The sequence below is a fragment of the Acanthochromis polyacanthus genome, chromosome 22, assembly GCF_021347895.1.
Source record: "Acanthochromis polyacanthus isolate Apoly-LR-REF ecotype Palm Island chromosome 22, KAUST_Apoly_ChrSc, whole genome shotgun sequence".
NCBI classification, from domain to species: Eukaryota; Metazoa; Chordata; class Actinopteri; family Pomacentridae; genus Acanthochromis; species Acanthochromis polyacanthus.
Genome location: NC_067134.1, coordinates 6,939,315 through 6,966,764, shown reverse-complemented (window position 1 = coordinate 6,966,764; position 27,450 = coordinate 6,939,315). Strand labels below are relative to the sequence as shown.

The 27,450-nt window shown below is 41.4% G+C and overlaps 1 protein-coding gene and 2 long non-coding RNA genes across 10 annotated transcripts; 2 read left to right on the top strand and 1 right to left on the bottom strand.

Annotated features, from left to right (window-relative positions):
- Positions 1-2,079: 2,079 nt before the first annotated feature.
- LOC110967829 (sentrin-specific protease 7-like) lies at positions 2,080-27,450 on the top strand. Of its 6 annotated transcripts, none has more exons than XM_051941967.1 (19): positions 2,080-2,347; positions 5,666-5,771; positions 6,758-7,011; positions 8,328-8,565; positions 9,541-9,787; positions 10,434-10,531; positions 11,634-11,729; positions 12,448-12,481; positions 12,766-12,960; positions 13,096-13,358; positions 13,432-13,496; positions 14,012-14,128; positions 15,027-15,146; positions 15,215-15,307; positions 17,607-17,683; positions 17,790-17,842; positions 18,009-18,052; positions 22,933-23,001; positions 27,265-27,450. In XM_051941967.1, the coding sequence occupies exons 2-19, from the start codon at positions 5,667-5,669 to the stop codon at positions 27,356-27,358; spliced, it is 2,262 nt and encodes a 753-aa protein (XP_051797927.1). In that variant the 5' UTR covers positions 2,080-2,347; position 5,666; the 3' UTR covers positions 27,359-27,450. The 6 variants fall into 6 exon arrangements, 5 of the variants coding, with proteins under 5 accessions (XP_051797927.1, XP_051797926.1, XP_051797925.1 ...); XM_051941966.1 differs by lacking the exon at positions 27,265-27,450 and adding an exon at positions 25,730-26,018 and having other exon boundaries at positions 2,080-2,337; XM_051941965.1 differs by lacking the exon at positions 27,265-27,450 and adding an exon at positions 25,730-26,018 and having other exon boundaries at positions 2,080-2,351.
- LOC127531840 (uncharacterized) lies at positions 23,477-24,265 on the bottom strand. 3 transcript variants are annotated; one of them, XR_007939075.1, is made up of 4 exons: positions 24,123-24,265; positions 24,011-24,066; positions 23,843-23,898; positions 23,477-23,618 (listed from the first exon to the last, which is right to left on the bottom strand). It is a non-coding gene; the product is annotated as an uncharacterized LOC127531840 (long non-coding RNA). The 3 variants fall into 3 exon arrangements; XR_007939076.1 differs by having other exon boundaries at positions 23,557-23,674; positions 23,787-23,898; XR_007939074.1 differs by lacking the exon at positions 23,843-23,898 and having other exon boundaries at positions 23,602-23,730; positions 23,899-24,066.
- LOC127531837 (uncharacterized) lies at positions 23,643-24,371 on the top strand. Its single transcript, XR_007939071.1, has 3 exons — positions 23,643-23,754; positions 23,867-24,090; positions 24,259-24,371. It is a non-coding gene; the product is annotated as an uncharacterized LOC127531837 (long non-coding RNA).

Below are 27,450 nucleotides of genomic sequence, written 5' to 3'. Positions count from 1 at the left end.
TCCTCTGACAGTTGTTCTGTGTGACGTCCAGAGTCTGGTGGAGCTGAGAACATCTGAGGACCAAGACGTCGTCTGAAGCAGATCTTCAGTTTCCTGATGATGAAGAAAACTCCTCCGTCGTCCTGAAGAACAGCCGGCGGTCGGACAGCGTCTACTGCAGCTTTCAGGTTTGTAGTCTCTTAGAACATCTCCGGAATCTCTTGAAATGATCAGAATGACTTGTCTCAAATATCTTGAAACTCGACCTAAAGGACAGGAAGTTGTCCTAAATGAATAAAATCTGATTGAAATTGTTAAAATTTTAACAAAAAAATTGACTAAAATGAGTCATTAAATGTGTAAAATTTCCTTAAAGGTCTTCAAATTGACAGTTTGATGACAAAAATGTGTCAAAAATGGATCCAGAATTATAATCAATACCCCAAGTAACGCGAAACTTGTCCAAACTGACAGAAACATTGCCCAAATGTTCTTGTTTTCTTGTTAAATTACTCCAAATCCGACAAAGTGAACTGAAACTAATGAAATAACAGCTGGTCTGGATCTTGTTGCAGGTTCAGGTCCTGGTTCTGGTCGGTTCTGGTCTGGATCTTGCTGCAGGTCCTGGTTCTGGTGTGGATCTTGTTGCAGGTTCAGGTCCTGGCTCTGGTCGTTCCTGTTTCTGGGCTGGATCTAGTTACAGGTTCAGGTCCTGGTTCTGGTCTGTTCTGGTTCTGGTCTGGGGTCCAGGGTCCAGATGGTGCGGGGCCGAGACCTGAGTGACTTTGAGCGAGGCTTCATTGTCGGGGCCCGGATGGCCGGAGCGTCGGTCACCAGGACGGCACAGCTGGTCGGTGTCTCCATAGGAACCGTTGCCAAGGTGACGTCGGCATTCAGGGCGACGGGGAAGACGTCGGTCAGCCGGGTCGGGAACTGCGGCCGGCAGCGGACGCTGGACGACCGCGATGCTCGCGCTCTGGTCCAGTTCGTGAAGCGGAACCGCAGCGCCACACTGGCCCAGGTCACCCAGAACCTCAATGCCGGGCGGAACCTCGCGGTGTCGGCCCGGACCGTCCGCCGACAGTTGCACCGGGAGGGGTACTACAAGGAGGTGGAGGGGCAGAAAGCACTGGGCAGGGGGCAGGAAGGAACCCAGAAATGTGGTCCGGAGGATGGACCCAAAGAGACGGAACCGGAACCAGCACCCGTGGGAGACGGGTAGGCTCGAAAGGGTCTGAAACGACCCAAAGACTGGACCTAAATGACTCGAAAAGATCTGAAACGACCCAAAGACTGGATCTAAACGACTCAAAGAGGTCTGACATGACCTAAACTCGTCCAGAACGGTCCGACATTGAGGACTGAAAGTCAACAGAGGAACTGATGGAAACCTGAAACAGGAAGTTGTAAAACCCTCATTTCCTGTCTACAGAAACCTCCTGAACTCATTAGCTGTGTTGAATCTATAAGATAAGATAAGATAATCCTTTATTACTCCCCGTGTCCGGGGAAATTTCCCATGTTACAGCAGCACACAGCATACAGCAAGAGCAACAATAAACAACAATATAATTATAATCATAATAATATTCACAATAAGTTCAACAAAACAACTTGTAAATGTTTGTTTTTTGTATTTTCACAAACACAATAAAGGTTTTTAAACAAGTTGTAGTCCTGATGGACTTGAGATGTTTGAATGTTCTCAGAAGTTCTCTGGCTCTGGAGGAACCAGCTGGATGTGACACAGTCCTCATCAAAATAAACCAAAGTTTGTTCAGAATAGCCCAATAATGAATAAAATGTCCTTGTGCATGTCACATGGTAAAGGTTTTACTGAACGGCAAATAAAGTAATTAAAATGTCTTCAGAAAATATTATAAACTTAACATTTTCATGTAGAATGTGTTAAAACTTTTAGTTGTGAAATAAAATGTAAAGCACAGAAAGTACACAAATCTTTAAATTCTTATTTTGTTATTGTTTTTTTAAGCAATTTCTTCAAATATTCGGTTTTTAATAAAATAAACAAAAAAACTACATATTTTCAGTGACGTGATGACCCCGTTTACGTCCGTACGTCGTGACGCTATAATGTCATCACCGCGCCGCTGTTGTTTTCAGGAGAGTAGTTTGTTGTCGGACCGGCGGCCCGCTGTCGAGTGGTGGATCCTTTCACGCAGTTTTTTTCCGCTTTGAGCAGCTGGACAGCGCCTCTCCTCTGCCTCATGAGCCCACCGGACACCTCGCCGACATTCCCCCGCAGCACGGCGGCCAGCAGCTAGCTCAGCTCCCCGCCAGGCCGGCTGGAAGTAAGGCAGGCTAGCAGCTTGTTAGCCGCTAGTTAGCAGCTAGCCGGCTACATCAGGTTGGTACGTTGGAGGCTGGCAGCCAGTTAGCAGCTAGTTAGCATCACCGAGTGGGAGATAATTTCACTCTGCTTTCTGTGTCTGAGCAGCAGAAAAACAAGCTTCTTAAAGTTTCAAAAAATGCACTGAAGTAAAAACTGTCTTTAAATTTAATCTGAATTAAAACGAGAAACTGGCTTTTGTCCTATTTCAGCTGAAATACAACAAAACAGAAAACAAACTGGGGATTTCTGAGTCTCAACTTAAGTATTTCGTTCATTTATTGAGTTTTTAAAGGTTTTAGGTAATAATGTTTAAAGCACTGGCAGCTGAAAAATGTTTAATAACTTCTGTATATTTCTTTCTTTTTTTAAACAAGTAATTTCACAGAGAATTTCTCTGGATATGTTACTCGCCTTTTTAAAAATTAAATTGTTATTATCGATATTTTCCTAATTGTTCTAAGATGTCTTCATCATAGTATTTGTAATTTTTAATTAATCATGATATTTTTCTGATGTTTTATTTCACCAAAGGAAAGTTTAACGACATTGTATTTTTTCGTATGTTTACATTTTACAAAATCATCACATCAATATTTTTTGGCCATATTTATAATTATTTTATTTTAATATTTTTTTTAGGAATTAATGCTATTGTTATTACCAATTAATTTAGTTATTTATTTTTTCCTTCTGGGCATTTTCCTTTAAATATTTTTATGCTGTTGTGTAGAAAGTTAATCATGATGTGTTGTAATGTGCTAAGGTTTTGCACATTAGTCATTTTTGCATTTTTTTTCTGGAGTAATTTATTCAGAATATTCAGATTTTTTTAATCATAGTGAATCAACTCATTAATTTGATTATTATTTAATAATAATATTTAAAAATGTTTGTCCCGTTTTCATGCAGTTGTTGTGGGAGTTACACATTTTTACTGATTTTTTTCCAAACTTTGTAATTTTTCAATAACAAAAGCATGGTATGAATTGGTATATTTCTTACAAGAGTTGTAGTCCTCCTCCCCACCAGGTGGCGTTCCCGTTACACGCATTTACACACAGACACACGTATGTATGGAGGCATACATGCCCCTTACATTTACTGGAATATATTTTCAAGCATATAAATGCTACAAGAGGAAAGTATATGTACACAAATACACAAATAACTAAACGTATAGACACACACTGAAGACTGAAATCCATCTGCTTCAAATATTGCACTCGTAATACCAGCATTTGGGCCTCTGATAGATCAACAGAGTTTTCGTGTTCTAAGATTTAAACCAGCAGTCAGGGAGAGACATTGAGGGTTCAGTTATGAAGTGTGACCAGGTTTTGTCATATTTATTCTCAAGCCCATGTATACTTAATTTTTTCTAAGTCTAATCCCAACATCACCTATCTGACCCAGTGAATATATGTAGGAGGATTCTTTCCCTTCCAGTTCAGCAGTATCATGCAGTAGCTATTGCATTTCTGTGGAGGCAGGACACCCCAAACTCATCCAACTACACCAAAAATGCCTGTTGAAGGGTCAGGTTGCAGACCAAAAATTGTGCGAAGACGGACATGACCAAAGCAAGTGCCCCAAGGAGACAGGGGTACATGGACATCTAGGACAGTTTGGTGTAACACCTGGGTATATTTCTGGGTGTATTTCTCCAGTGCCTCCTTCCCAAGCTGCCCTGGTTTTATCCCATGTGTGGGGATAGCTATTCAGGATTAAAGCCTATATTTTTGAAACGGCTCCTTTGTGGAGTGGATTTACATTAAGGACTGAATACAGTAAGTCTTTAGGGGGTATCCAGAGAAGTGTCTGGAAGCAAAACTCTGAACCTGAAGGTACCTACAGAGATGAGATTTTGGCAGGTTATGGTCCTCACACAGGCGCTCAAATGACACAAAACCGTCATCACTACAGAGACCTGGGAAACAGACCAGACCACTTCTATGCCAAACTGCAAAAGCCTGATCTGTTTGGGATGGTGCAAAAAGATGACTAAACATTGCTGGAGAAAAGCTGCATGTGTTTGTCAGATTAAAGTGTTTTCTTAATGGTCCCCAAATCCTAATTGAATTCTGGACCATCGCACTTGTGCTCCACTGACTTGCTCTGACATGCAGTGGAAAATGAGCAGTTAAGATTGAAACTGGAAGTGTGGCTGTCAGCTCCATATCAGCCCAGATCGGACCCACACACAAACAGTAATCCAATACGTCAGTTTAGTAATGTTGGCTGCCCAATAGTAGAATAAAACATTGGGCAAACCCAGACCACCGTCAGACCTGACTCTCTCCAGGCTTGCCTTCTTTATACGTGCAGGTTTTCTGTTCCATATGAACGCACACATGAAGCGCTCCAGCTGAGCAAAATAAGGTTCTGGTAGAAAGATGGAATCATTTGAAATAAATAAAGCAATCTTGGCGTTATAGTCATCTTTACTGCATTTATTCCACCTGCCAAAGGGAATGGAAATGTTGACCACCTGTCTAAATCCATCTTGGTGCGGTTTAAAGTGGATCTATAGTTGTATCAGAAAACAGCTTTGATCGAGCCTGCAGCTTCTATTCCCAAATAAGTACATTTATCTTTTTCTGTCTTGAAAGGCAGACGTTCATAATTGACCTGTCTTTCCAGATGATTTAATGGAAATAATGATTTTGATAAGTTTATTTTCTACCCTGACATGCTGCTAAAATTCTGCAGTAGTTTGAGGAAATGGGGTCTGCTCTCCATTAGGTCTGATAGCAGCAGAAGCAAGGCTTTATGTTTGTTTCACCCCTGGAGATACTTTTAATCCTATCATCTGATCTGATGTCGAACAGAAAGGGTGACTAACAGCAGCCCTGCCTCGTACCTCTGTGACGGGGGAAATATTCAGAAATCAGACCATTTGTTCCTACCATTGGTGCTGAATATAAGACCTTGATCCATCTACAGAAAGTAGAAACAAACAGATTTTTATTTTTTGCAAAGTGTTACTGATATTTTAACAGTATTTTGAGGTTTAATATATTTTAATTTTATTCATGACTCTCTTCACATGTTTGATAAATATTGATGCATTCTTTTCTGATTTGCATTTTTGGGTTTTTTTTTGTTGGTTTTAAGAAAAACTTCAGATATCTCTATAAGATGTTTTATTAGGGATGCACGGTTTCCATTTTTTCTTTAACCGTGAGTTGGAGCCCTGAATCTCAGTCGCTCAGTCACTATTATTATTTTATTATAATTAGTATCTGATTTATTTTGAATATTTTCCTGTTTAATAACTCTTTGGAGGTTTTATTGATAGTTTATTTCACTAATATTTAAAATTTGTGTTTTCAGGATGTTGTCTCCATTCAGGATCCCCAAGAAGAAGCAGGAAGTGGACTGTGGCTCCGCCCACCAGTCACCGTTGGCCCGCCTTCAGAGCCCTGCGCCTACACTAAAGGTGGTATCAACAGCTGTTTGTCTTTTTAAGGTGGTGTCACTGTGCTGTACGTCTCTATGTCCCAGTTTGGGTGATTTAAGGTGGTATTAATGATCTGAAAATGTTTTGTGGCTGTTAAGGTGGTATTGGCAAACCCTGACCATCTCTCTTATGTACTATTTGCACGGGATTAATCCTACCTGGGGACGTCTGGTAATTTGTGGTTACTCCAGGACGTCTGTTTTTCTCGTGGTGCGTTCGTACGGGATAAGTGAAGTCAGTCTTTTACTCAAATTTACTGATATTACATCCCGGATATGGTGTCAGACCTGTGCCGGTCACAACATCCGCTGTTATCACGTCCATCATAGATATGGTATGTAGTCGTCATGGCAACAGTAAACATGTCAAAGCAGCAGCGTGACTTTTGAACAGCGGGCAGCGTTGTCGGGATAACGGGCTGTCAGGGCGTTTGGATTCAGCCTGCTGAAAGATTTGCTTCTCGCCTGCTGCTACGCATGTCATCCATCTCAATATCCTCCCAAATTTCCCTCTTCTTGTTCATTTAATTTTGCCGTTTCTGTGAATGGTCCGTAAGCCTGTTGTGTATAGACCTACTCCTGTATTTGCTCCTAAAATTCTAATTTCCACCGCAGCCTCCATAATTCAACTGAAAAAGATGTAGCAAAAGACGTGCAATAATAACAACAAAAATACCCTCCAATCGCTAAAATGCAGATTTGCACGGGACTAGTATTATCCCAGGATGTCGGTGTTTGGTGAAATATAGTAGGTCATATGTGGGGGAATTATTACTTTACCAATTACTGACATGGAGCATTCATACAGGATTAAGATCAACGACCTCCTCTGCTATTATTACAAATGACCAGAGCAAGTAGGGCTTAATCGCTGGGTCATTTAAGGTGGTATTGCTAAAGGTCTTTTAGTGGCTAATGTATGTAGCTAATTTAAGGTGGTATTTTTCTGTGTCCTGCTTTGCACAGGGTTACGGGGACCGGCCCGGCGCTGACAGGGTGCATGCTGGGAACGGCGTGTCCTCAGACAGACGGAGGGCGGTGCAGCGCCCCCTACAGGCTCCGTTCCACCAAACGTCCTGCAGGTCGTTCAGAGACACGGTGAAGACGCAGCTGGGACTCGACGGAGGCGGAGCTTCAGCGGCCAATCACAGAGCACCAGGAAGACGCAGTGGCCAATCAGAGCCGAGACAGAGAGCCGAGTCGTCCTTTTGTTCCGACAGGTGGGAAGTTCAATCCAAATGGAGCAGAAAGTTTAGTTTTACGTCAGATTTATTATCACAGTTTATTTTATTACTAATAGTTCATGAATATTTTGATATTTCTGGATATATACTAGTTTAAGTTTTTTATTTTTTTATTTTTTGTTTGACTTTTTTCTCAAATATTTTAATTAGTGTAAATTTTTATTGGTAATAATAATTTTTTAAATATTATTGCATATTTTACCGTTTGTAAATCTGTCTTTTAGTTTTTTCCTTTTTATGTTTGATACATTTTCAGAGATTTTTTTAATATATTCAGATTTTTGAAAACATATTTTACTACTTTTTTCTTTTTGTTTTGCTAATTTTATTTTTTCCTGAAGTATTTCATTCATAGTGTTCAAATTTTTAAATTTGATGTTTGAATTAACTCATTCATTTGATAATTTTTCTGAAAGTTTGCAACTTTTTTCAAGTTTTTATGATATTCAGATTTTTTATTGTTGTTTTAATGCAATTATTCTGAGATTTCGATGTTTTTACTCATGTTTTTAGAGAAGTTTTGTTTTAATCTTCTGTTGTGTCAGCTGCAACAGAGATCATACTAATTTTGTACAATTTGACTATTTTATCCTGAATATATTTTACTCCTTTGTTTCCAAGAGGTTCCAGAAATATTTGTGCCATGTTTTTGTAACTGCTCTTTAATATTTTGTCACCTATATATTCATATCCATTACAAGCATTTTTAAAAGTATTTTCCCTCACATTTGGCTGACCTATCATTCATCTCTGTTAGAGATTTTCTTCTCTCCATTTCCACATATATTCACATTATTTTGGCAGCTTTTGTGGATATCTGTATTATGTTTTTCTGAGATTTTTCTTCACAATTTTCTAGTTAATTTAGTAATTACACTTCTTATTTTGCAACAGGTTATTAATATTTTAATAATGTTTTTAGGTTTAATCAAGACATTTTCTATAAAGTTAGTGATATTTTTATGGATTTTCTGAATATTTCCATTTTACTTTTGACACTGAATATTTAGAGTTTTTTTCTGTTTTTTTTTTAAACACTTTTTCAGTTTTTTTGTTATTTTTTATTTTGGATTTTTGGCATATTTTTCCAGAATTTTGTGTTGATTTTTTTTTTTAAATATATTTTTGGATTTTTTTTTCAGTTTTTTCCATCTTAGTGACTGTTTTTATTGAAAGTTTTTTTAGATATTTTGCTGATATTGTTCCAGATTTTATTGATATTTTAATGATTTTTTTCAGCTCTCAACACTATTTTAGATATTTTAGGCTGCTGTTCTCTTTCTGTCCACAAGATGGCGTCCAAAGAGAGCGTCTGACCGCCTGCTGCAGCCTGAAGATCACCTGCCTCCACCACAGAAGAAGAAAAGCGTCCCAGGTGAGCTTCCTCCCAGCATCGCTCTGGAGACAGGCGACTCTCTGGACTCTCTGGCAGCGCTGCAACCCAAAGGGCATGCTGGGAGTCCAAGTCCTTCACCACCAGGACTACAACGATGGAGGACGAGGGAGTGCAGCAGAGACAGCAAGGAACAGGTCAGAGCTCACCTTCACAATAAAGGTACAAATACAGTTAGAAAATATTTCACAATAAAGGTAAAAATACTGAGATTATAGTTTAAAATATTTCACAATAAAGGTAAAAATACTGAGATTATAGTTTAAAATATTTCACAATAAAGGTAAAAATACTGAGATTATACACTCAACAAAAATCTAAACGCAACACTTTTGTTTTTGCTCCCATTTTTTATGAGATGAACTCAAACATCTAAAACTTTTTCCACATACACAATATCAGCATTTCTCTCAAATATTGTTCACAAATCTGTCTAAATCTGTGATAGTGAGCACTTCTCCTTTGCTGAGATAATCCATCCACCTCACAGGTGTGCCATATTAAGATGCTGATTAGACACCATGATTAGTGCACAGGTGTTCCTCAGACTGCCCACAATAAAAGGAAACTCTGAAAGGTGCAGTTTTATCACAGCACAATGCCACAGATGTGGTAATATTTGAGGGAGCGTGCAGTTGGCATGCTGACAGCAGGAATGTCAACCAGAGCTGTTGCTGGTGTATTGAATGTTCATTTCTCTACCATAAGCCGTCTCCAAAGGCGCTTCAGAGAATTTGGCAGTACATCCAACCAGCCTCACAACCACAGACCACGTGTAACCACAGCAGCCCAGGACCTCCACATCCAGCATGTTCACCTCCAAGGTGGTCTGAGACCAGCCACTGACAGCTGCTGAAACAATCAGTTTGCATAATTTGCATAGTGGGCAGTCTGAGGAACACCTGTGCACTAATCATGGTGTCTAATCAGCATCTTGATATGGAACACCTGTGAGCTGGGATGGATTATCTCAGCAAAGGAGAAGTGCTCACTATCACAGATTTAGACAGATTTGAGAACTATATTTGAGAGAAATGGTGATAATGTGTATGTGGAAAAAGTTTTAGATCTTATATACTGAGATTACAGCCTGAAAATATTTCACAATAAAGGTAAAAGGGAGGCGGAGCCCAGAGAGGAGGCGGAGCCCAGAGAGGAGGCGGAGCCCAGAGAGGAGGCGGAGCCCAGAGAGGAGGCGGAGCCCAGAGAGGAGGCGGAGCCTGGACATAAAGGAGGACCTGAGGGAGAAGGGGAGAGAGAGATGGATTGAGTTCAGAGAGAACAACAGATCCACCGTCCTGCATCTGAGACTGAAACCAAAACCCAGTCCTCGAAGAAAACCGAGTCAGACGGAACCCAGTGAGTTTAATCTAGTCATCTAGTTCTGTCTGACACGTTTCCACAACCTTCATGTACACAGTTTTATGATTTGGTACATTAATGTCCACATTTCTGGTACTTAAGTGCATTAATATCCATATTTTTGGCACTTTAATCCATTAATATCCAGGATTTTTACACTTTAGTACATTATTATCCACATTTTTGATACTTTTATGTCTTAATATCCTTGTTTTTGACCTTTTTTCCCATCCACCTGGTCCTGTTTGTTCCCAGTTGAGGCCTGCAGACTGACCTAGTTTGTGTGTCTATAAAGCCTTTTTTGTGTGTTTAAAGTGCGTCATGTTTGTGGGTCAGCATGCCTGTAAACAACTGGTGTTTACAGCATGTTCCTGCTAATTACAGCAAATTTAAAGGCCCAGCTCAGCGTGAGAACCTGCAGTGGAATAATGTGGAGCAGTGGCTGCTTTAGCTTCCTAAATGAGGATTTTCTGTTTTTCTGGGTCTGGAAAGATGATAAAGTGAATTATCTGGAGGTTTTCCACTGTTTGTTGGTTTAAAGAGACGCCAGACTCAATGTCTGCTGTGAAAAAACATGAAAACAACTGTTTTTTTTTCTGGTTTTGGTCACAAGTAAAGGTTTCTAAATCTGCTTTTCCTTCAGTTGTCCTTTCGAGTGAAGAGGAGGACGAAGGCGAAGAAACCAGGACGGTTCAAAGCAGCAGCCGATTGGACGAATCCTGTAGAGAAAGATCAGACCAGGTGGGACTCACCTGGACAACAGTCTGCAGTTCTTGATCCTTTAGTCCATTAGTATTCAGATTATTGACACTTTAGTCTGTTAATATCCAGATTATTGACACTTTAGTCCATTAGTATCCATTTTTTTTATATTTTAGTCCATTAATATCCATGTTTTTTGCTCCTTTAGTCCATTCATATCCAGATTATTCATCCTTTGGTCTGTTAATATCGAGTTTATTGAGGTTACTTCCTCCATATTTCCCTCCTGTCGTGTTTTTATGTGTGTAACAGGAGGAATCGTGCTGTTGTCAGAATGTTCTGGCAGCGTTTCCATGTTCTCTCAGTGATGAGAACATAGTGGGACATGGAGAAGCTCTGATCATAACAACAGTGTGTTCTTGTGCTGAACAAACAGCTCCAGGTCCTCCTGTTAGATCCAGGAGGTTTTATTTAGAGTCCACCTGGAGACCAGCACATGACCCACCACTAACTCTGATCACAGCTCTTTAAACTGCCCTAGTTATTCACTGTGTCATGCCTTAGGATCCACACTGGGCTGTTATTATCCTCACTTTGTTCTGGTTTGTGTGTTCAGGTGCAGCTTTTACACACTCTGTGCACTAATATCTATATATTTGGTACTTCTGTACATTAATATTCATTTTTTGACATGTCTTTTGCATTGATATCCAGGTGTTTGACACTTCCATGTGTTAATGTCCATAGTTTTGGTATTTCTGTGCATTAATATCCAGATTTTAGACATTTCTTGTGTTTTTTGTGTTTTCATTTTGGCCAGTTTTGTGTGTTAATATCATGTTTTTTTTCAGAGCTTAGTGTGTCTTTGTTGCTGTTTCGTACTTATTTTGTCAGACTGTGTGGTTGTTGTTTCTGGTTGCTTTGGTTGTGTTCATCTTGTGTGTCTTTGCTGTAATTTCTGTCTCTAGTCGTCTTTTTGTGTGTCTAACGGCTGCTTGTGTCTCAGTTTGCGCTGAATCTGCATCTTTTTGTGTTGACTTTGCCTCTGTTCCTGGTCTTTGTGTGTGTATGTGTCCTTGTTGTGCGTCTTGGTGTGTGCTCTTGTTGTGTGCTAAACTCCACCTGTTGTGTCGTCTGACAGGTGAGTCCACCTGAAGCTCCGCCCTCCTACCTGCAGCTGCCGTTTGCTTCGCTCCACTCCGGCCTGACGGAAGTGGACGCCAACGGGATGATGACGGTGAGTCATCAGTTTTCCTCAACAATCCTGACGTCATTCAAACACTTTCAACATAAAAGTCCTCATAGTCAGCACAGTCTGGGAAATCTGAAGCTTTTATTTTGAAAAGCACCATTTTTCATCTCGTCAAGCTGAAAACATTCATACTGCTGTCCATTTATATCCGTATTCTTATTAATCTCCATGACAGTCGCTGACTTTGTGGACTTGTCTTTAATGTACAGCTTAAACTGTCTCTCTCTGCTTGTCCTCCGTGTGTGATTTGAACATGTATGTTCTGTTTACGTTACACGCATGTTGAAGTCGGTACAAACGCTTTCAAATGTGTTCTCTGGCAGCAAACGGATGAAACATTTCTGTCCAACTTCAATACTTTAGGCTGGCTTCTCTTTTTCCACGTCCGCTTCCAAAACACACACACACACACACACACACACACACACACACACACACACACACACACACACTCCTATCTGAATGCAGCGATCTGATTGGCTCAGAGCAGCGTGTTCAGCTTTAATGACTCTCATGTGTTTTCAGGGTTCCAGGTTTTTTTGGTTTGTTTCATTGTGTGTTTAAAAAACAAGAGCCAAGAAACGTCCTAAACCCTGCCAGTTAAACAGCAGAATAATAGTAGTAATAACAATAAATCATGTTCAGGTGTTCTGTTAAACACCACAATGAGAAATCATGTTTTATTCTTCTGTTTTCTCCTCAGGTCACTGAACACGCCATCACTATCCCTGTCAAAGGTAACCATCATCACGTTTCACCAACTGACAGCGTTTTCTCAGGATCTTAGTATTTCACCACTTTTGTCTGGAGTTGTCTGTTTTTATCCCACCTAAAATGTCTTGTGTTTTTGTCAGATAAATTTACAGTAATTGATCGTAATCTTTGAAATATATTTCTTTTTGAACATTAATATCTAGATTTTTTTGTACTTTTGTGCATTGATATCCAGGTTTTTTACCTTCTGTGTGTTAATATTCATGTTTTTTAGACTCTTCTATCCATTCACCTTTGTGTGTTCCAGGTGTTGAGGAAGGGGAGGTGACTGTGGTGGCGTCTCAGGTTCGGGGTTATGGTGTTTGGGATGGGGGCGTGGCTCGGGGCGGGGCTCTGCTGGCGTCCTGGGAAGGCCCCGCCCCCTCGCTGGTCTTCCTGTGGGTGACGGACGCTCAGGCCAACCTGCTGAAGACGGAGCTGTCGGCCATCCAGACCTCCTCCGGTAAGATTCATTATGATGTGACACAAAGTCAGAGGTATGATTTAAACTTGTTAAATAATTTATGTGGTCTTTCGTGGTCCCTCATGGTGTGGTTCCTCCTGTTCCTCCTGGTCTGGTGCCTCCTGGTCTCTGCAGGGCCTCCCTGCTCCTTTGTTCTGCTGGTGTTGAAGGAGCAGCTGCAGGAGCTTCAGGCAGCCCTGCTGGCCTCCATCCTGGACATGGATCCGTACCAGGAGGGCCGGTCCTGTGGTTCTGGTCCAGCGTCTCCTCTGGACTGGGCTGATGGACTGCTCCTCCTGCACAGCTGCCCTCCTCCTGTGGACCAGCACCTCCTCAGACTGCTGGGACACTCCACCGTCAGAAGGTCCTCTGGTCCTCCGAAGACCTACAGTCCTAAGGTGAGGACCTGGGTCTTCAGGATTAAAGGATCCCGATGGTTTAAAGACACTAAAGAAACTCTTCTGCTTTCAGAGGTCCAACCAGCTGAGCTGCAGCCTCAGGAACAAGACCAGAACGTCTGCTGAGCTGCCCACCAGGTAGAACCAGTAAGACCAGTAGAACCAGTAAGACCAGTAACACCAATAGAACCAATAAGACCAGTAACACCAGTAGAACCAATACAGTCAGTGAGACCAGTAAGACCAGTAACACCAGTAGAAGCAGTAACATCAGTAGAACCAGTAAGACCAGTAACACCAGTAGAACCAATAAGACCAGTAACACCAGTAGAACCAAGACAGTCAGTGAGACCAGTAAGACCAGTAACACCAGTAGAAGCAGTAACACCAGTAGAACCACTAAGACCAGTAACACCAGTAGAACCACTAAGACCAGTAACACCAGTAGAACCAATAAGACCAGTAACACCAGTAGAACCAATAAGACCAGTAACACCAGTAGAACCAATAAGACCAGTAACACCAGTAGAACCAATACAGTCAGTGAGACCAGTAAGACCAGTAACACCAGTAGAAGCAGTAATATCAGTAGAACCACTAAGACCAGTAACACCAGTAGAACCAGTAACTATGAACGCTATTCTGGTCTCCAGGCTGATCCAGTATCCTGAAGCTCCCAGTAAAGGACGGATCACGGTGACCAATGAGGATCTGATCTGTCTTCAGGAAGGAAACTTCCTCAATGATGTCATCATCGACTTCTACCTCAAGTCAGTTACAGTTATTGATTATTAATTATGAGTTACTATTTCCATCAGTCGCACCAGGTGTCTCTGATCAGAGTGTAGTTACCATCGGTTACCACCAAGGCTGGATCCCAAACCGCCCCCTACACACTCCCCTCCACTACCGAGTGTCACTCCAAAAGAAGTCACACTCGCAGCTGTGGAGGGCACCTATTATTGAAGGGGGAGGGTATAAATACGATCGTCAGGAATGGGACGCCCTGTCGCCTCACCGGAAAACGGAAGACGTCATCGCCATGGTAACACAAAGACGCCTACTGTCATGGCTGTAGCGCTGTGGCACAGGTTGCAACTAACAAGGATCGCTGCTGCTTCCAGAAGACGAAAGCGTCCCACTTTTTCTTTACTCACGTTTTCCAATCCTATTATCTGGCATTTCAAATCCAACAAATGAATGAATGAATGAATTCTGTCAGTTGTGTTCAAATTTTAAGGTGTCAGGGGGTGCACAATTAAATCAAACATCAGCAGAGAAGAAGATTTGTTTCTTTTCTTTTATCTTTTTTCACCACTCTTTTTGTGATGTTCTGTCAGTGTGAAAAAGGCGTGGGAGAAATAAAGGACGCATGTGGAACTCACATCAATATGTTGTTTCCTCCTCCATTTCGACGTTGCACTTCCTGAAAAAGTTGTCCAGAGTGAGCATCAATGCAGACTCGCTATCTAAGGGCTGAACAGTCCACTCCCCCTCCGCACTACGCGGTTTGGGACGGCCCTTAATATGGAGGACCCTCCACGGGAACGCGCAAACGGAGGGGTAGTGTGTAGGGGTAGTGTGTAGGGGGCGGTTTGGGATTCAGCCCAAGTGTCTCTGATCAGAGTGTAGTTACCATCGGTTACCACCAGGTGTCTTTTGTCTCAGGTTCCTCTTCCTGGAGGGCGTCGGCGGTTCAGTTCCTGACAGAAGTCACGTCTTCAGCAGCTTCTTCTTCCGCCAGCTGAGCCGACGGCGAGCAGCCGGCGAGGACGACCCGTCCGTCCCGTAAGGACGCCACCTGCAGGTTAACCCAGAGTCCTACAGCTCCAGGCTCAGTGTGTGTTCTGTTTCAGAGACCGCCTGGTGAGACACCAGAGGGTCAAGACCTGGACCCGTCACATAGACATCTTCACCAAAGACTTCCTGTTTGTGCCTGTCAATCAAGAGTAAGTTCAGTCAGCAGCAATCCAGATACTAATCCAGTTTAAATCAGTGTGAATCCAGATATTAATCCAGTTTAAATCAGTGTGAATCCAGATATTATTCCAGTTTAAATCGGTGTGAATCCAGATACTAATCCAGTTTAAATCAGTATGAAATCAGTGTGAATCCAGATACTATTCCAGTTTAAATCAGTGTGAATCCACATAGTAATCCAGTTTAAATCAGTGTGAATCCAGATAGTAATTCAGTTTAAATTAGCGTGAATCCAGATACTAATCCATTTTAAATCAGTGTGAATCCAGATATTATTCCAGTTTCAATCAGTATGAATCCAGATATTAATTCGGTTTAAATTACCATGAATCCAGATATTATTCCAGTTCAAATCAGTGTGAATCCAGATATTAATCCAGTTTAAATCAGTGTAAATCCAGATACTAATCCATTTTAAATCAGTGTGAATCCAGATATTATTCCAGTTTCAATCAGTATGAATCCAGATATTAATTCGGTTTAAATTACCATGAATCCAGATACTAATCCAGTTTAAATCAGTGTAAATCCAGATACTAATCCAGTTTAAATCAGTGTGAATCCAGATATTAATCCAGTTTAAATCAGTGTGAATCCAGATATTAATCCAGTTTAAATTGGTGTGAATCCAGATATTAATCCAGTTTCAATCAGTATGAATCCAGATATTAATTCGGTTTAAATTACCATGAATCCAGATATTATTCCAGTTCAAATCAGTGTGAATCCAGATATTAATCCAGTTTAAATCAGTGTAAATCCAGATACTATTCCAGTTTAAATCGGTGTGAATCCACATAGTAATTCAGTTTAAATCAGTGTGAATCCAGATAGTAATTCAGTTTAAATTAGCGTGAATCCAGATACTAATCCATTTTAAATCAGTGTGAATCCAGATATTATTCCAGTTTCAATCAGTATGAATCCAGATATTAATTCGGTTTAAATTACCATGAATCCAGATACTAATCCAGTTTAAATCAGTGTAAATCCAGATACTAATCCAGTTTAAATCAGTGTGAATCCAGATATTAATCCAGTTTAAATCAGTGTGAATCCAGATATTAATCCAGTTTAAATTGGTGTGAATCCAGATATTAATCCAGTTTAAATCAGTGTGAATCCAGATACTAATCCAGTTTAAATCAGTGTGAATCCAGATACTAATCCAGTTTAAATCAGTGTGAATCCAGGTAGTAATCCAGTTTAAATCAGTGTGAATCCAGATATTATTCCAGTTTCAATCATTATGAATCCAGATATTAATTCGGTTTAAATTACCATGAATCCAGATATTATTCCAGTTTAAATCAGTGTGAATCCAGATATTAATCCAGTTTAAATCAGTGTGAATCCAGATACTAATCCAGTTTAAATCAGTGTGAATCCAGATATTATTCCAGTTTCAATCAGTATGAATCCAGATATTAATTCGGTTTAAATTACCATGAATCCAGATATTATTCCAGTTTAAATCGGTGTGAATCCAGATATTAATCCAGTTTAAATCAGTGTGAATCCAGATACTAATCCAGTTTAAATCAGTGTGAATCCAGATATTATTCCAGTTTCAATCAGTATGAATCCAGATATTAATTCGGTTTAAATTACCATGAATCCAGATATTATTCCAGTTTAAATCAGTGTGAATCCAGATACTAATCCAGTTTAAATCAGTGTAAATCCAGATACCAATCCAGTTTAAATCAGTGTGAATCCGGATAGTAATTCAGTTTAAATTGGCGTGAATCCAGATATTAATCCAGTTTAAATCAGTGTGAATCCAGATATTAATCCAGTTTAAATCAGTGTGAATCCAGATACTAATCCATTTTAAATCAGTGTGAATCCAGGTAGTAATCCAGTTTAAATCAGTGTGGATCCAGATAGTGATCCAGTTTAAATCAGTGTGTAGAGTTTGTGCCGCTAATGTGACCACAGGGCAACTTCTGGTGAAACGGAGTCACGTGATTATTGTTGCTGTGTCTGCTTGGTGAAAGACAGTCATGTGGTAGATCCACTGGGGCGTCTCTCTGGAAAAATATAGCAGATCTAATGTGGTAAATAAAAACGTAACAGTGGAGTGTAGCTCAGTGTAACGGAGTAAGAGTAGCGTTTCTTCATCATGATTCAACTGAAGTAGACTCAAGTAAAAGTAAAAAGTATGGCAGAGAAAAACTACTTTTAGAAGTACTTTTTTTCAAGAAGTTACTTCAGTAAATGTAACAGAGTAAATGTAACTCGTTGCTGCCCACCTGTGGTCTGCAGAGCCCACTGGTTCCTGGTTGTGGTGTGTTTTCCTGGACTTGAGGAGAATCGTCATGAGAAGTTTGAGCCGTCAGCAGGTGAACCTGAAGCTGTTTCAGCTTTTACACATTTCATCATGGTTTAGTTTGCCATCATTCCCAGTGTCCCCAGTAACTGGTCCTTCATGGTGTTTCTTTATTCCAGGTGCATCAGATCGACCTGCAGGAAAACAGAACCTGAGATCCAGTCAGCCTCCGGTAAATAACCTGGAACACAATGAACTGACTGGCAGTCAATAATACTCTGAATATGCTGGAAACATGCAAAAAAACACACTGAAAATATATAAAACCACAGTATAAATACACTATAAATATATAAAACCAGTGTGTTGTTTTCTTATGGCTGCTTGTTTTCCTCCAGGACTGCAGTCTTCAGGGCTGCCAGAAGGACTCGGTGTTACAGAGGTTGGTTTTTCTCCGTCTCTCTTTTTTGTTATTTTCATCATTTTTCTGTCCGTCTGCAGCTTTTCTGACATTTCTGTTATTTTCTGTGGATGTTTTCATATTTTCTGTCTAAATTAACCGTTTTTGTGTTAATATAATAAATCTCACAGTTTCCATTTTTATTTGTTTTTGTAGATTTTGTGATTATTATTTTTTTATTGCTGTCCTCTGGTTGTCCTGATTTTCCACTGACTGTCCTCTGGTTTCTGTCCTCTGGTTTCTGTCCTCTGGTTTCTGTCCTCTGGTTTCTGTCCTCTGACTGTCCTCTGGTTTCTGTCCTCTGGTTTCTGTCCTCTGGTTTCTGTCCTCTGACTGTCCTCTGACTGTCCTCTGGTTTCTGTCCTCTGACTGTCCTCTGGTTTCTGTCCTCTGGTTTCTGTCCTCTGACTGTCCTCTGGTTTCTGTCCTCTGGTTTCTGTCCTCTGGTTTCTGTCCTCTGGTTTCTGTCCTCTGGTTTCTGTCCTCTGACTGTCCTCTGACTGTCCTCTGACTGTCCTCTGGTTTCTGTCCTCTGGTTTCTGTCCTCTGACTGTCCTCTGGTTTCTGTCCTCTGGTTTCTGTCCTCTGGTTTCTGTCCTCTGACTGTCCTCTGACTGTCCTCTGGTTTCTGTCCTCTGACTGTCCTCTGACTGTCCTCTGGTTTCTGTCCTCTGACTGTCCTCTGACTGTCCTCTGACTGTCCTCTGGTTTCTGTCCTCTGACTGTCCTCTGGTTTCTGTCCTCTGACTGTCCTCTGGTTTCTGTCCTCTGACTGTCCTCTGACTGTCCTCTGGTTTCTGTCCTCTGACTGTCCTCTGGTTTCTGTCCTCTGGTTTCTGGTTTCTGTCCTCTGACTGTCCTCTGGTTTCTGTCCTCTGACTGTTCTCTGGTTTCTGTCCTCTGACTGTCCTCTGACTGTCCTCTGGTTTCTCTCCTCTGGTTTCTGTCCTCTGACTGTCCTCTGGTTTCTGTCCTCTGACTGTCCTCTGACTGTCCTCTGGTTTCTGTCCTCTGACTGTCCTCTGGTTTCTGTCCTCTGACTGTCCTCTGGTTTCTGTCCTCTGGTTTCTGTCCTCTGGTTTCTGTCCTCTGGTTTCTGTCCTCTGGTTTCTGTCCTCTGACTGTCCTCTGACTGTCCTCTGGTTTCTGTCCTCTGACTGTCCTCTGGTTTCTGTCCTCTGGTTTCTGTCCTCTGGTTTCTGTCCTCTGGTTTCTGTCCTCTGACTGTCCTCTGGTTTCTGTCCTCTGACTGTCCTCTGGTTTCTGTCCTCTGGTTTCTGTCCTCTGGTTTCTGTCCTCTGGTTTCTGTCCTCTGACTGTCCTCTGGTTTCTGTCCTCTGGTTTCTGTCCTCTGACTGTCCTCTGGTTTCTGTCCTCTGGTTTCTGTCCTCTGACTGTCCTCTGACTGTCCTCTGACTGTCCTCTGGTTTCTGTCCTCTGACTGTCCTCTGACTGTCCTCTGGTTTCTGTCCTCTGGTTTCTGTCCTCTGGTTTCTGTCCTCTGGTTTCTGTCCTCTGACTGTCCTCTGACTGTCCTCTGGTTTCTGTCCTCTGGTTTCTGTCCTCTGACTGTCCTCTGGTTTCTGTCCTCTGACTGTCCTCTGGTTTCTGTCCTCTGACTGTCCTCTGGTTTCTGTCCTCTGACTGTCCTCTGGTTTCTGTCCTCTGACTGTCCTCTGACTGTCCTCTGGTTTCTGTCCTCTGACTGTCCTCTGGTTTCTGTCCTCTGGTTTCTGGTTTCTGTCCTCTGACTGTCCTCTGGTTTCTGTCCTCTGACTGTCCTCTGGTTTCTGTCCTCTGACTGTCCTCTGACTGTCCTCTGGTTTCTCTCCTCTGGTTTCTGTCCTCTGACTGTCCTCTGGTTTCTGTCCTCTGACTGTCCTCTGACTGTCCTCTGGTTTCTGTCCTCTGACTGTCCTCTGGTTTCTGTCCTCTGGTTTCTGTCCTCTGACTGTCCTCTGACTGTCCTCTGGTTTCTGTCCTCTGACTGTCCTCTGGTTTCTGTCCTCTGGTTTCTGTCCTCTGGTTTCTGTCCTCTGGTTTCTGTCCTCTGACTGTCCTCTGGTTTCTGTCCTCTGACTGTCCTCTGGTTTCTGTCCTCTGGTTTCTGTCCTCTGGTTTCTGTCCTCTGACTGTCCTCTGACTGTCCTCTGGTTTCTGTCCTCTGGTTTCTGTCCTCTGACTGTCCTCTGACTGTCCTCTGGTTTCTGTCCTCTGGTTTCTGTCCTCTGACTGTCCTCTGACTGTCCTCTGACTGTCCTCTGGTTTCTGTCCTCTGACTGTCCTCTGACTGTCCTCTGGTTTCTGTCCTCTGGTTTCTGTCCTCTGACTGTCCTCTGACTGTCCTCTGGTTTCTGTCCTCTGGTTTCTGTCCTCTGACTGTCCTCTGGTTTCTGTCCTCTGACTGTCCTCTGGTTTCTGTCCTCTGACTGTCCTCTGGTTTCTGTCCTCTGACTGTCCTCTGGTTTCTGTCCTCTGACTGTCCTCTGACTGTCCTCTGGTTTCTGTCCTCTGACTGTCCTCTGGTTTCTGTCCTCTGGTTTCTGTCCTCTGACTGTCCTCTGACTGTCCTCTGGTTTCTGTCCTCTGGTTTCTGTCCTCTGACTGTCCTCTGACTGTCCTCTGGTTTCTGTCCTCTGACTGTCCTCTGACTGTCCTCTGGTTTCTGTCCTCTGGTTTCTGTCCTCTGGTTTCTGTCCTCTGACTGTCCTCTGGTTTCTGTCCTCTGACTGTCCTCTGGTTTCTGTCCTCTGACTGTCCTCTGGTTTCTGTCCTCTGACTGTCCTCTGGTTTCTGTCCTCTGACTGTCCTCTGGTTTCTGTCCTCTGGTTTCTGTCCTCTGACTGTCCTCTGACTGTCCTCTGGTTTCTGTCCTCTGGTTTCTGTCCTCTGACTGTCCTCTGACTGTCCTCTGACTGTCCTCTGGTTTCTGTCCTCTGACTGTCCTCTGGTTTCTGTCCTCTGGTTTCTGTCCTCTGGTTTCTGTCCTCTGACTGTCCTCTGGTTTCTGTCCTCTGACTGTCCTCTGGTTTCTGTCCTCTGACTGTCCTCTGGTTTCTGTCCTCTGACTGTCCTCTGACTGTCCTCTGGTTTCTGTCCTCTGACTGTCCTCTGGTTTCTGTCCTCTGGTTTCTGTCCTCTGACTGTCCTCTGACTGTCCTCTGGTTTCTGTCCTCTGGTTTCTGTCCTCTGACTGTCCTCTGACTGTCCTCTGGTTTCTGTCCTCTGACTGTCCTCTGACTGTCCTCTGACTGTCCTCTGGTTTCTGTCCTCTGGTTTCTGTCCTCTGGTTTCTGTCCTCTGACTGTCCTCTGGTTTCTGTCCTCTGACTGTCCTCTGGTTTCTGTCCTCTGACTGTCCTCTGGTTTCTGTCCTCTGACTGTCCTCTGGTTTCTGTCCTCTGACTGTCCTCTGGTTTCTGTCCTCTGGTTTCTGTCCTCTGGTTTCTGTCCTCTGACTGTCCTCTGACTGTCCTCTGGTTTCTGTCCTCTGACTGTCCTCTGGTTTCTGTCCTCTGGTTTCTGGTTTCTGTCCTCTGACTGTCCTCTGGTTTCTGTCCTCTGACTGTCCTCTGGTTTCTGTCCTCTGACTGTCCTCTGACTGTCCTCTGGTTTCTCTCCTCTGGTTTCTGTCCTCTGACTGTCCTCTGGTTTCTGTCCTCTGACTGTCCTCTGACTGTCCTCTGGTTTCTGTCCTCTGACTGTCCTCTGGTTTCTGTCCTCTGACTGTCCTCTGGTTTCTGTCCTCTGGTTTCTGTCCTCTGGTTTCTGTCCTCTGACTGTCCTCTGACTGTCCTCTGGTTTCTGTCCTCTGGTTTCTGTCCTCTGGTTTCTGTCCTCTGACTGTCCTCTGACTGTCCTCTGGTTTCTGTCCTCTGGTTTCTGTCCTCTGACTGTCCTCTGACTGTCCTCTGACTGTCCTCTGGTTTCTGTCCTCTGACTGTCCTCTGGTTTCTGTCCTCTGGTTTCTGTCCTCTGGTTTCTGTCCTCTGGTTTCTGTCCTCTGGTTTCTGTCCTCTGACTGTCCTCTGACTGTCCTCTGGTTTCTGTCCTCTGACTGTCCTCTGGTTTCTGTCCTCTGACTGTCCTCTGACTGTCCTCTGGTTTCTGTCCTCTGACTGTCCTCTGGTTTCTGTCCTCTGGTTTCTGGTTTCTGTCCTCTGACTGTCCTCTGGTTTCTGTCCTCTGACTGTCCTCTGACTGTCCTCTGACTGTCCTCTGGTTTCTGTCCTCTGGTTTCTGTCCTCTGACTGTCCTCTGGTTTCTGTCCTCTGGTTTCTGTCCTCTGGTTTCTGTCCTCTGGTTTCTGTCCTCTGACTGTCCTCTGACTGTCCTCTGACTGTCCTCTGACTGTCCTCTGGTTTCTGTCCTCTGACTGTCCTCTGACTGTCCTCTGGTTTCTGTCCTCTGGTTTCTGTCCTCTGACTGTCCTCTGACTGTCCTCTGGTTTCTGTCCTCTGGTTTCTGGTTTCTGTCCTCTGGTTTCTGTCCTCTGACTGTCCTCTGACTGTCCTCTGACTGTCCTCTGACTGTCCTCTGGTTTCTGTCCTCTGACTGTCCACTGACTGTCCTCTGGTTTCTGTCCTCTGGTTTCTGGTTTCTGTCCTCTGACTGTCCTCTGGTTTCTGTCCTCTGACTGTCCTCTGGTTTCTGTCCTCTGACTGTCCTCTGGTTTCTGTCCTCTGACTGTCCTCTGGTTTCTGTCCTCTGGTTTCTGGTTTCTGTCCTCTGACTGTCCTCTGACTGTCCTCTGGTTTCTGTCCTCTGACTGTCCTCTGGTTTCTGTCCTCTGGTTTCTGTCCTCTGGTTTCTGGTTTCTGTCCTCTGGTTTCTGTCCTCTGACTGTCCTCTGGTTGTCTTTAGGCCGTGTATTCTGGTCATGGACTCTCTGAAGTTGTCGCATCATGAGAACGTCTGTCGGCTCCTCAGAGAGTGAGTTTATCCTCAAATAACACTTCACTTCATGAAACACGAGAAATATTCATAAGTTACATAAAAATATCACAAATGCATTAAAACGATGTACAAAAATGTTACGAAGATGTTCTAAAAATTACTTAAATATCAATTTTAATTACAAAAAATACAGAAAATGTAAAACTAAATATTAAAATGGCAAAATCTAAATTAATTTAATAAAAAATCTATTATACTCAATTTAACTGACAAAAGTGAAGAGAAATATTAATAAACTGTTAAGTCATGAAGTCATCAGAAAAAATGTCTGAAAAAATTTTCAAAATCAAAACAGTAAAATATCAAAGAATTTTATGTTTTAGAAAAATACTGAAAATATATAACTAAATGCATAGAATTCATAAGATATGAATTAATTGTGAGGTGGGCTTCTGGGTCACGGTCAGGATGGAGGCTTGATTCTACTCCAATTGTTCAACAAAAAAATCCTCCAGATTCTATGAAAGCACAGTTTTCTACATGTGATGAGAAACAGGAGATCTACAAGAAATAGGAAAACTATGTCCACAACAGAGAACATGGACAACAGGACGGCACCGGATGATGCTAACCCAGCTAGCACCCTGAGCCACCTACCAGACGAGGAGGATTAGCAGGTGATGCTAACCCAGCTAGCACCCTGAGCCACCTACCAGACGAGGAGGATTAGCAGGTGATGCTAACCCAGCTAGCACCCTGAGCCACCTACCAGACAAGGAGGATTAGCAGGTGATGCTAACCCAGCTGGCACCCTGAGCCACCTACCAGACAAGGAGGATTAGCAGGTGATGCTAACCCAGCTGGCACCCTGAGCCACCTACCAGACAAGGAGGATTAGCAGGTGATGCTAACCCAGCTAGCACCCTGAGCCACCTACCAGACGAGGAGGATTAGCAGGTGATGCTAACCCAGCTAGCACCCTGAACCACCTACCAGACAAGGAGGATTAGCAGGTGATGCTAACCCAGCTGGCACCCTGAGCCACCTACCAGACAAGGAGGATTAGCAGGTGATGCTAACCCAGCTAGCACCCTGAGCCACCTACCAGACAAGGAGGATTAGCAGGTGATGCTAACCCAGCTAGCATCCTGAGCCACCTACCAGACGAGGAGGATTAGCAGGTGATGCTAACCCAGCTAGCACCCTGAACCACCTACCAGACAAGGAGGATTAGCAGGTGATGCTAACCCAGCTGGCACCCTGAGCCACCTACCAGACAAGGAGGATTAGCAGGTGATGCTAACCCAGCTAGCACCCTGAGCCACCTACCAGACGAGGAGGATTAGCAGGTGATGCTAACCCAGCTAGCACCCTGAGCCACCTACCAGACGAGGAGGATTAGCAGGTGATGCTAACCCAGCTAGCACCCTGAGCCACCTACCAGACGAGGAGGATTAGCAGGTGATGCTAACCCAGCTAGCCCCCTGAGCCGCCTACCAGACGGGGGAGATTAGCAGGTGATGCTAACTCAGCTAGCACCCTGAGCTGCCTACCAGACGGGGGAGATTAGCAGGTGATGCTAGGCTACGAAGCATTCTGAATGAACTCCATGACTTCAGATGAGACGATAACCAACAACTAGCAGAGATGAAATGAGGTTTGGGACTAACAGACACTTGGAGGGATCTCCACAGCATGAGATCATGCTCATTATTCACACTCACACATCCTCTGCTCCAGGATAAACTGCCTTTTCATGTTCATAAAGGATTGTCATAGAATCCACAGATGTGACATCACCTGATTCCCACACAAAGAAGGAATGAAGAGAAGTTGTTAAAGAAATTAACATAATTTAAAAAAAATACTTTCTCAGTCCATTCACAAATGAACAAATGTATGATTTTATGGTCAGAATAGGTTCCATGGGTTCAGTTGTCAGAACATCTTCCTACACAGCTGATGAATTTGTGCATGTTTAGTGTTTACTGCCTGGTCTTTAGTTAACAAATAGACATGTTTGGTTCTCTGTTACTTATCAGTTTTTCTTTTACATCATGAATAAAGCAGTGCAAACACCCTGTTTCTAAGCTCCGCTGTCAGTCTGCATCCCTTTGTTGAGTTTTTTGAAACTAACATAAAAATTAAAAAAAGGATCAAGAGATGAAATGAGACTGAAGTTAAGCTCTGTAGGCTGAATATTTGTGAAAAGCTGGTTGGAGTGTACTTGAAGTGTTTATTATCCTTTGAAAATAATTTAAGAAAAGATATGGATTTATTGTAGTAAAGAGGAAAATGTTAGAAAAATCTAATAAAGTGTCTGAAAATAGGAATCAAATCATAAAAATCCTCATGAAGTTTTAATAAAATGATGAAAGGAATTAATAAAATGTAAGAAAAATAGAAATGATCTAAATCTGTTGCTAACATGTCTGAAAATATAAAATTTGAAAAATATATATATGATAGTATTTCAATATTAAACATTCAAGTGATCTAGATTAATAATAAATATTTTAAAGGTAAATATTAGTATTTTAAAATATTGACAGATGTATAATAATTTTAAAGTATTAATAGTTAAATAAAATAAATGAATAAATACTATTTGGATGTTAATATTTCTCTAGATATACTTTAAATGATAATAAAACCTCGTCAGACGTTGTTTGGTCTGTTTTCTAGTTATTGATCAGCTGACCAGAGAGTTATTGATTATCATTGGTTATTATTGATTATTGATTGATTATTAGCTTGTGATCAGCTACCTGCAGGTGGAGTGGGACGTCCGCAGGAAGTCTCCTCGCCTGTTTTCCTGCGAGCGCATGAGGAGCTGCAGCTGCAGAGTTCCTCAGCAGGACAACAGCAGCGACTGCGGCGTTTACCTGCTGCAGTACGTGGAGAGCTTCTGCAGGTAGGACGCGCCTGGACCGCAGGAAAGAGATGGTTAAATAACATGCAATACGGGGACATATTTAGATATCAGAAAAATGTCAGTTCTCAGCGACGTTTTGGTGTTTAATTTATTTTTACAGTTTCTGAAAAGTGTAAAATTTTTAAGAAACAAAAAAGTACAATTAAATATTCATTAAACTTTTCCAGATATTTTATTCTTAAAATATTAGAAGATATATATAATAAAATAAATGCATATTTTGAAGACAGTTTTCAGGTATTTTATTTTTATTTTATTCATATTTATTTTCAGGGGCATTTTTGATATTTATTTTTAGATTTGCTGAAATGTCTGTAAAATCTAAAAAAAAAATCATAAAAATATATGTAAATAAAGTATCGTAAAAATATACATGAAATGTTATAAATCACTCCAAAAAAAAACTGAACCGCTTCAAGCTTTCAGGGAATCTTTCATTGAATATGAGACTTTCTAAAAAAATGTATAAAAAAAAATACTCAAAAAATATGATGAAATATCACATTTTCTTTTACAACTTTTATTAAAATATCTGAAAATTGTATTTTTAAAATTAGATTTAATATTTTATTTTTCAGAATATCAGAAAAATGTCTGTAAAATATCTACAAAAATACTAACCACATATAAAAATACAGTATCAGAAAATAATGTCCAAAAATGTGAAAAAATAATATACTTTTTTGTTATTAAAGTGCCAGAAAAATGTTGAGTTTGTGTACAAATTTAATATATTTTTAGAATTTCTGAAAAATGTAAAATATATATATATATATATATATATAATATATAAAATATCTAAGAAAAAAATTTAAATCTGAGAAAAATATTTCTTGAACATTTTCCCGATGCTTTATCCTTAAAATATTGAGAATTAGATAAAAAAAAATAACTAAACATATTTTGATACAATTACCAGATATTTTATTTTCAGATTTCAGGACATTTTTGATATTTTATTGACATTTTTCATTTATTTTTGTGAATAAAATATCAATAAAATGTCTGATAAATGCTCAAACATTTTATTAAAATATCAGTTTGCTTTTTTTTAGATTATGTAACATATAAATAAAATATCAGAAACTATATGAAGTATTAAAAATATGATGATGTGTTTTAAAATATCAGGAACATTTAGCACTTTTTGAACATTTTAATTTATTAGAATTTCAGATGAATAATATTGAAATGACAAAAATATTATATTTTTTCTGACTTTTATAATTTATTTAACTATTGAAACAGCAGACTAATTTCATTTGAACATCTAAAACTGTAATAAATAATTTATATATTTATTTTATTTATTTATTTATATATATTTTTATATATTTATAAACGGAGCTTTCTGATTGGCCCAGAACCCCGTGGTGGACTTCGACCTCCCGCTGCGATTGGACGGCTGGTTTCCGCGGCAGCGAGTGCGACAGAAACGCCACGAGATCCGGAGTCTGATCCTGAAGTTGCACCAGAACCAGAACCGGGTCAGAACCAACCCACTGTAGACATTCTACTTCCTGTTTATAAAATAAAAGTATTTATTTTAA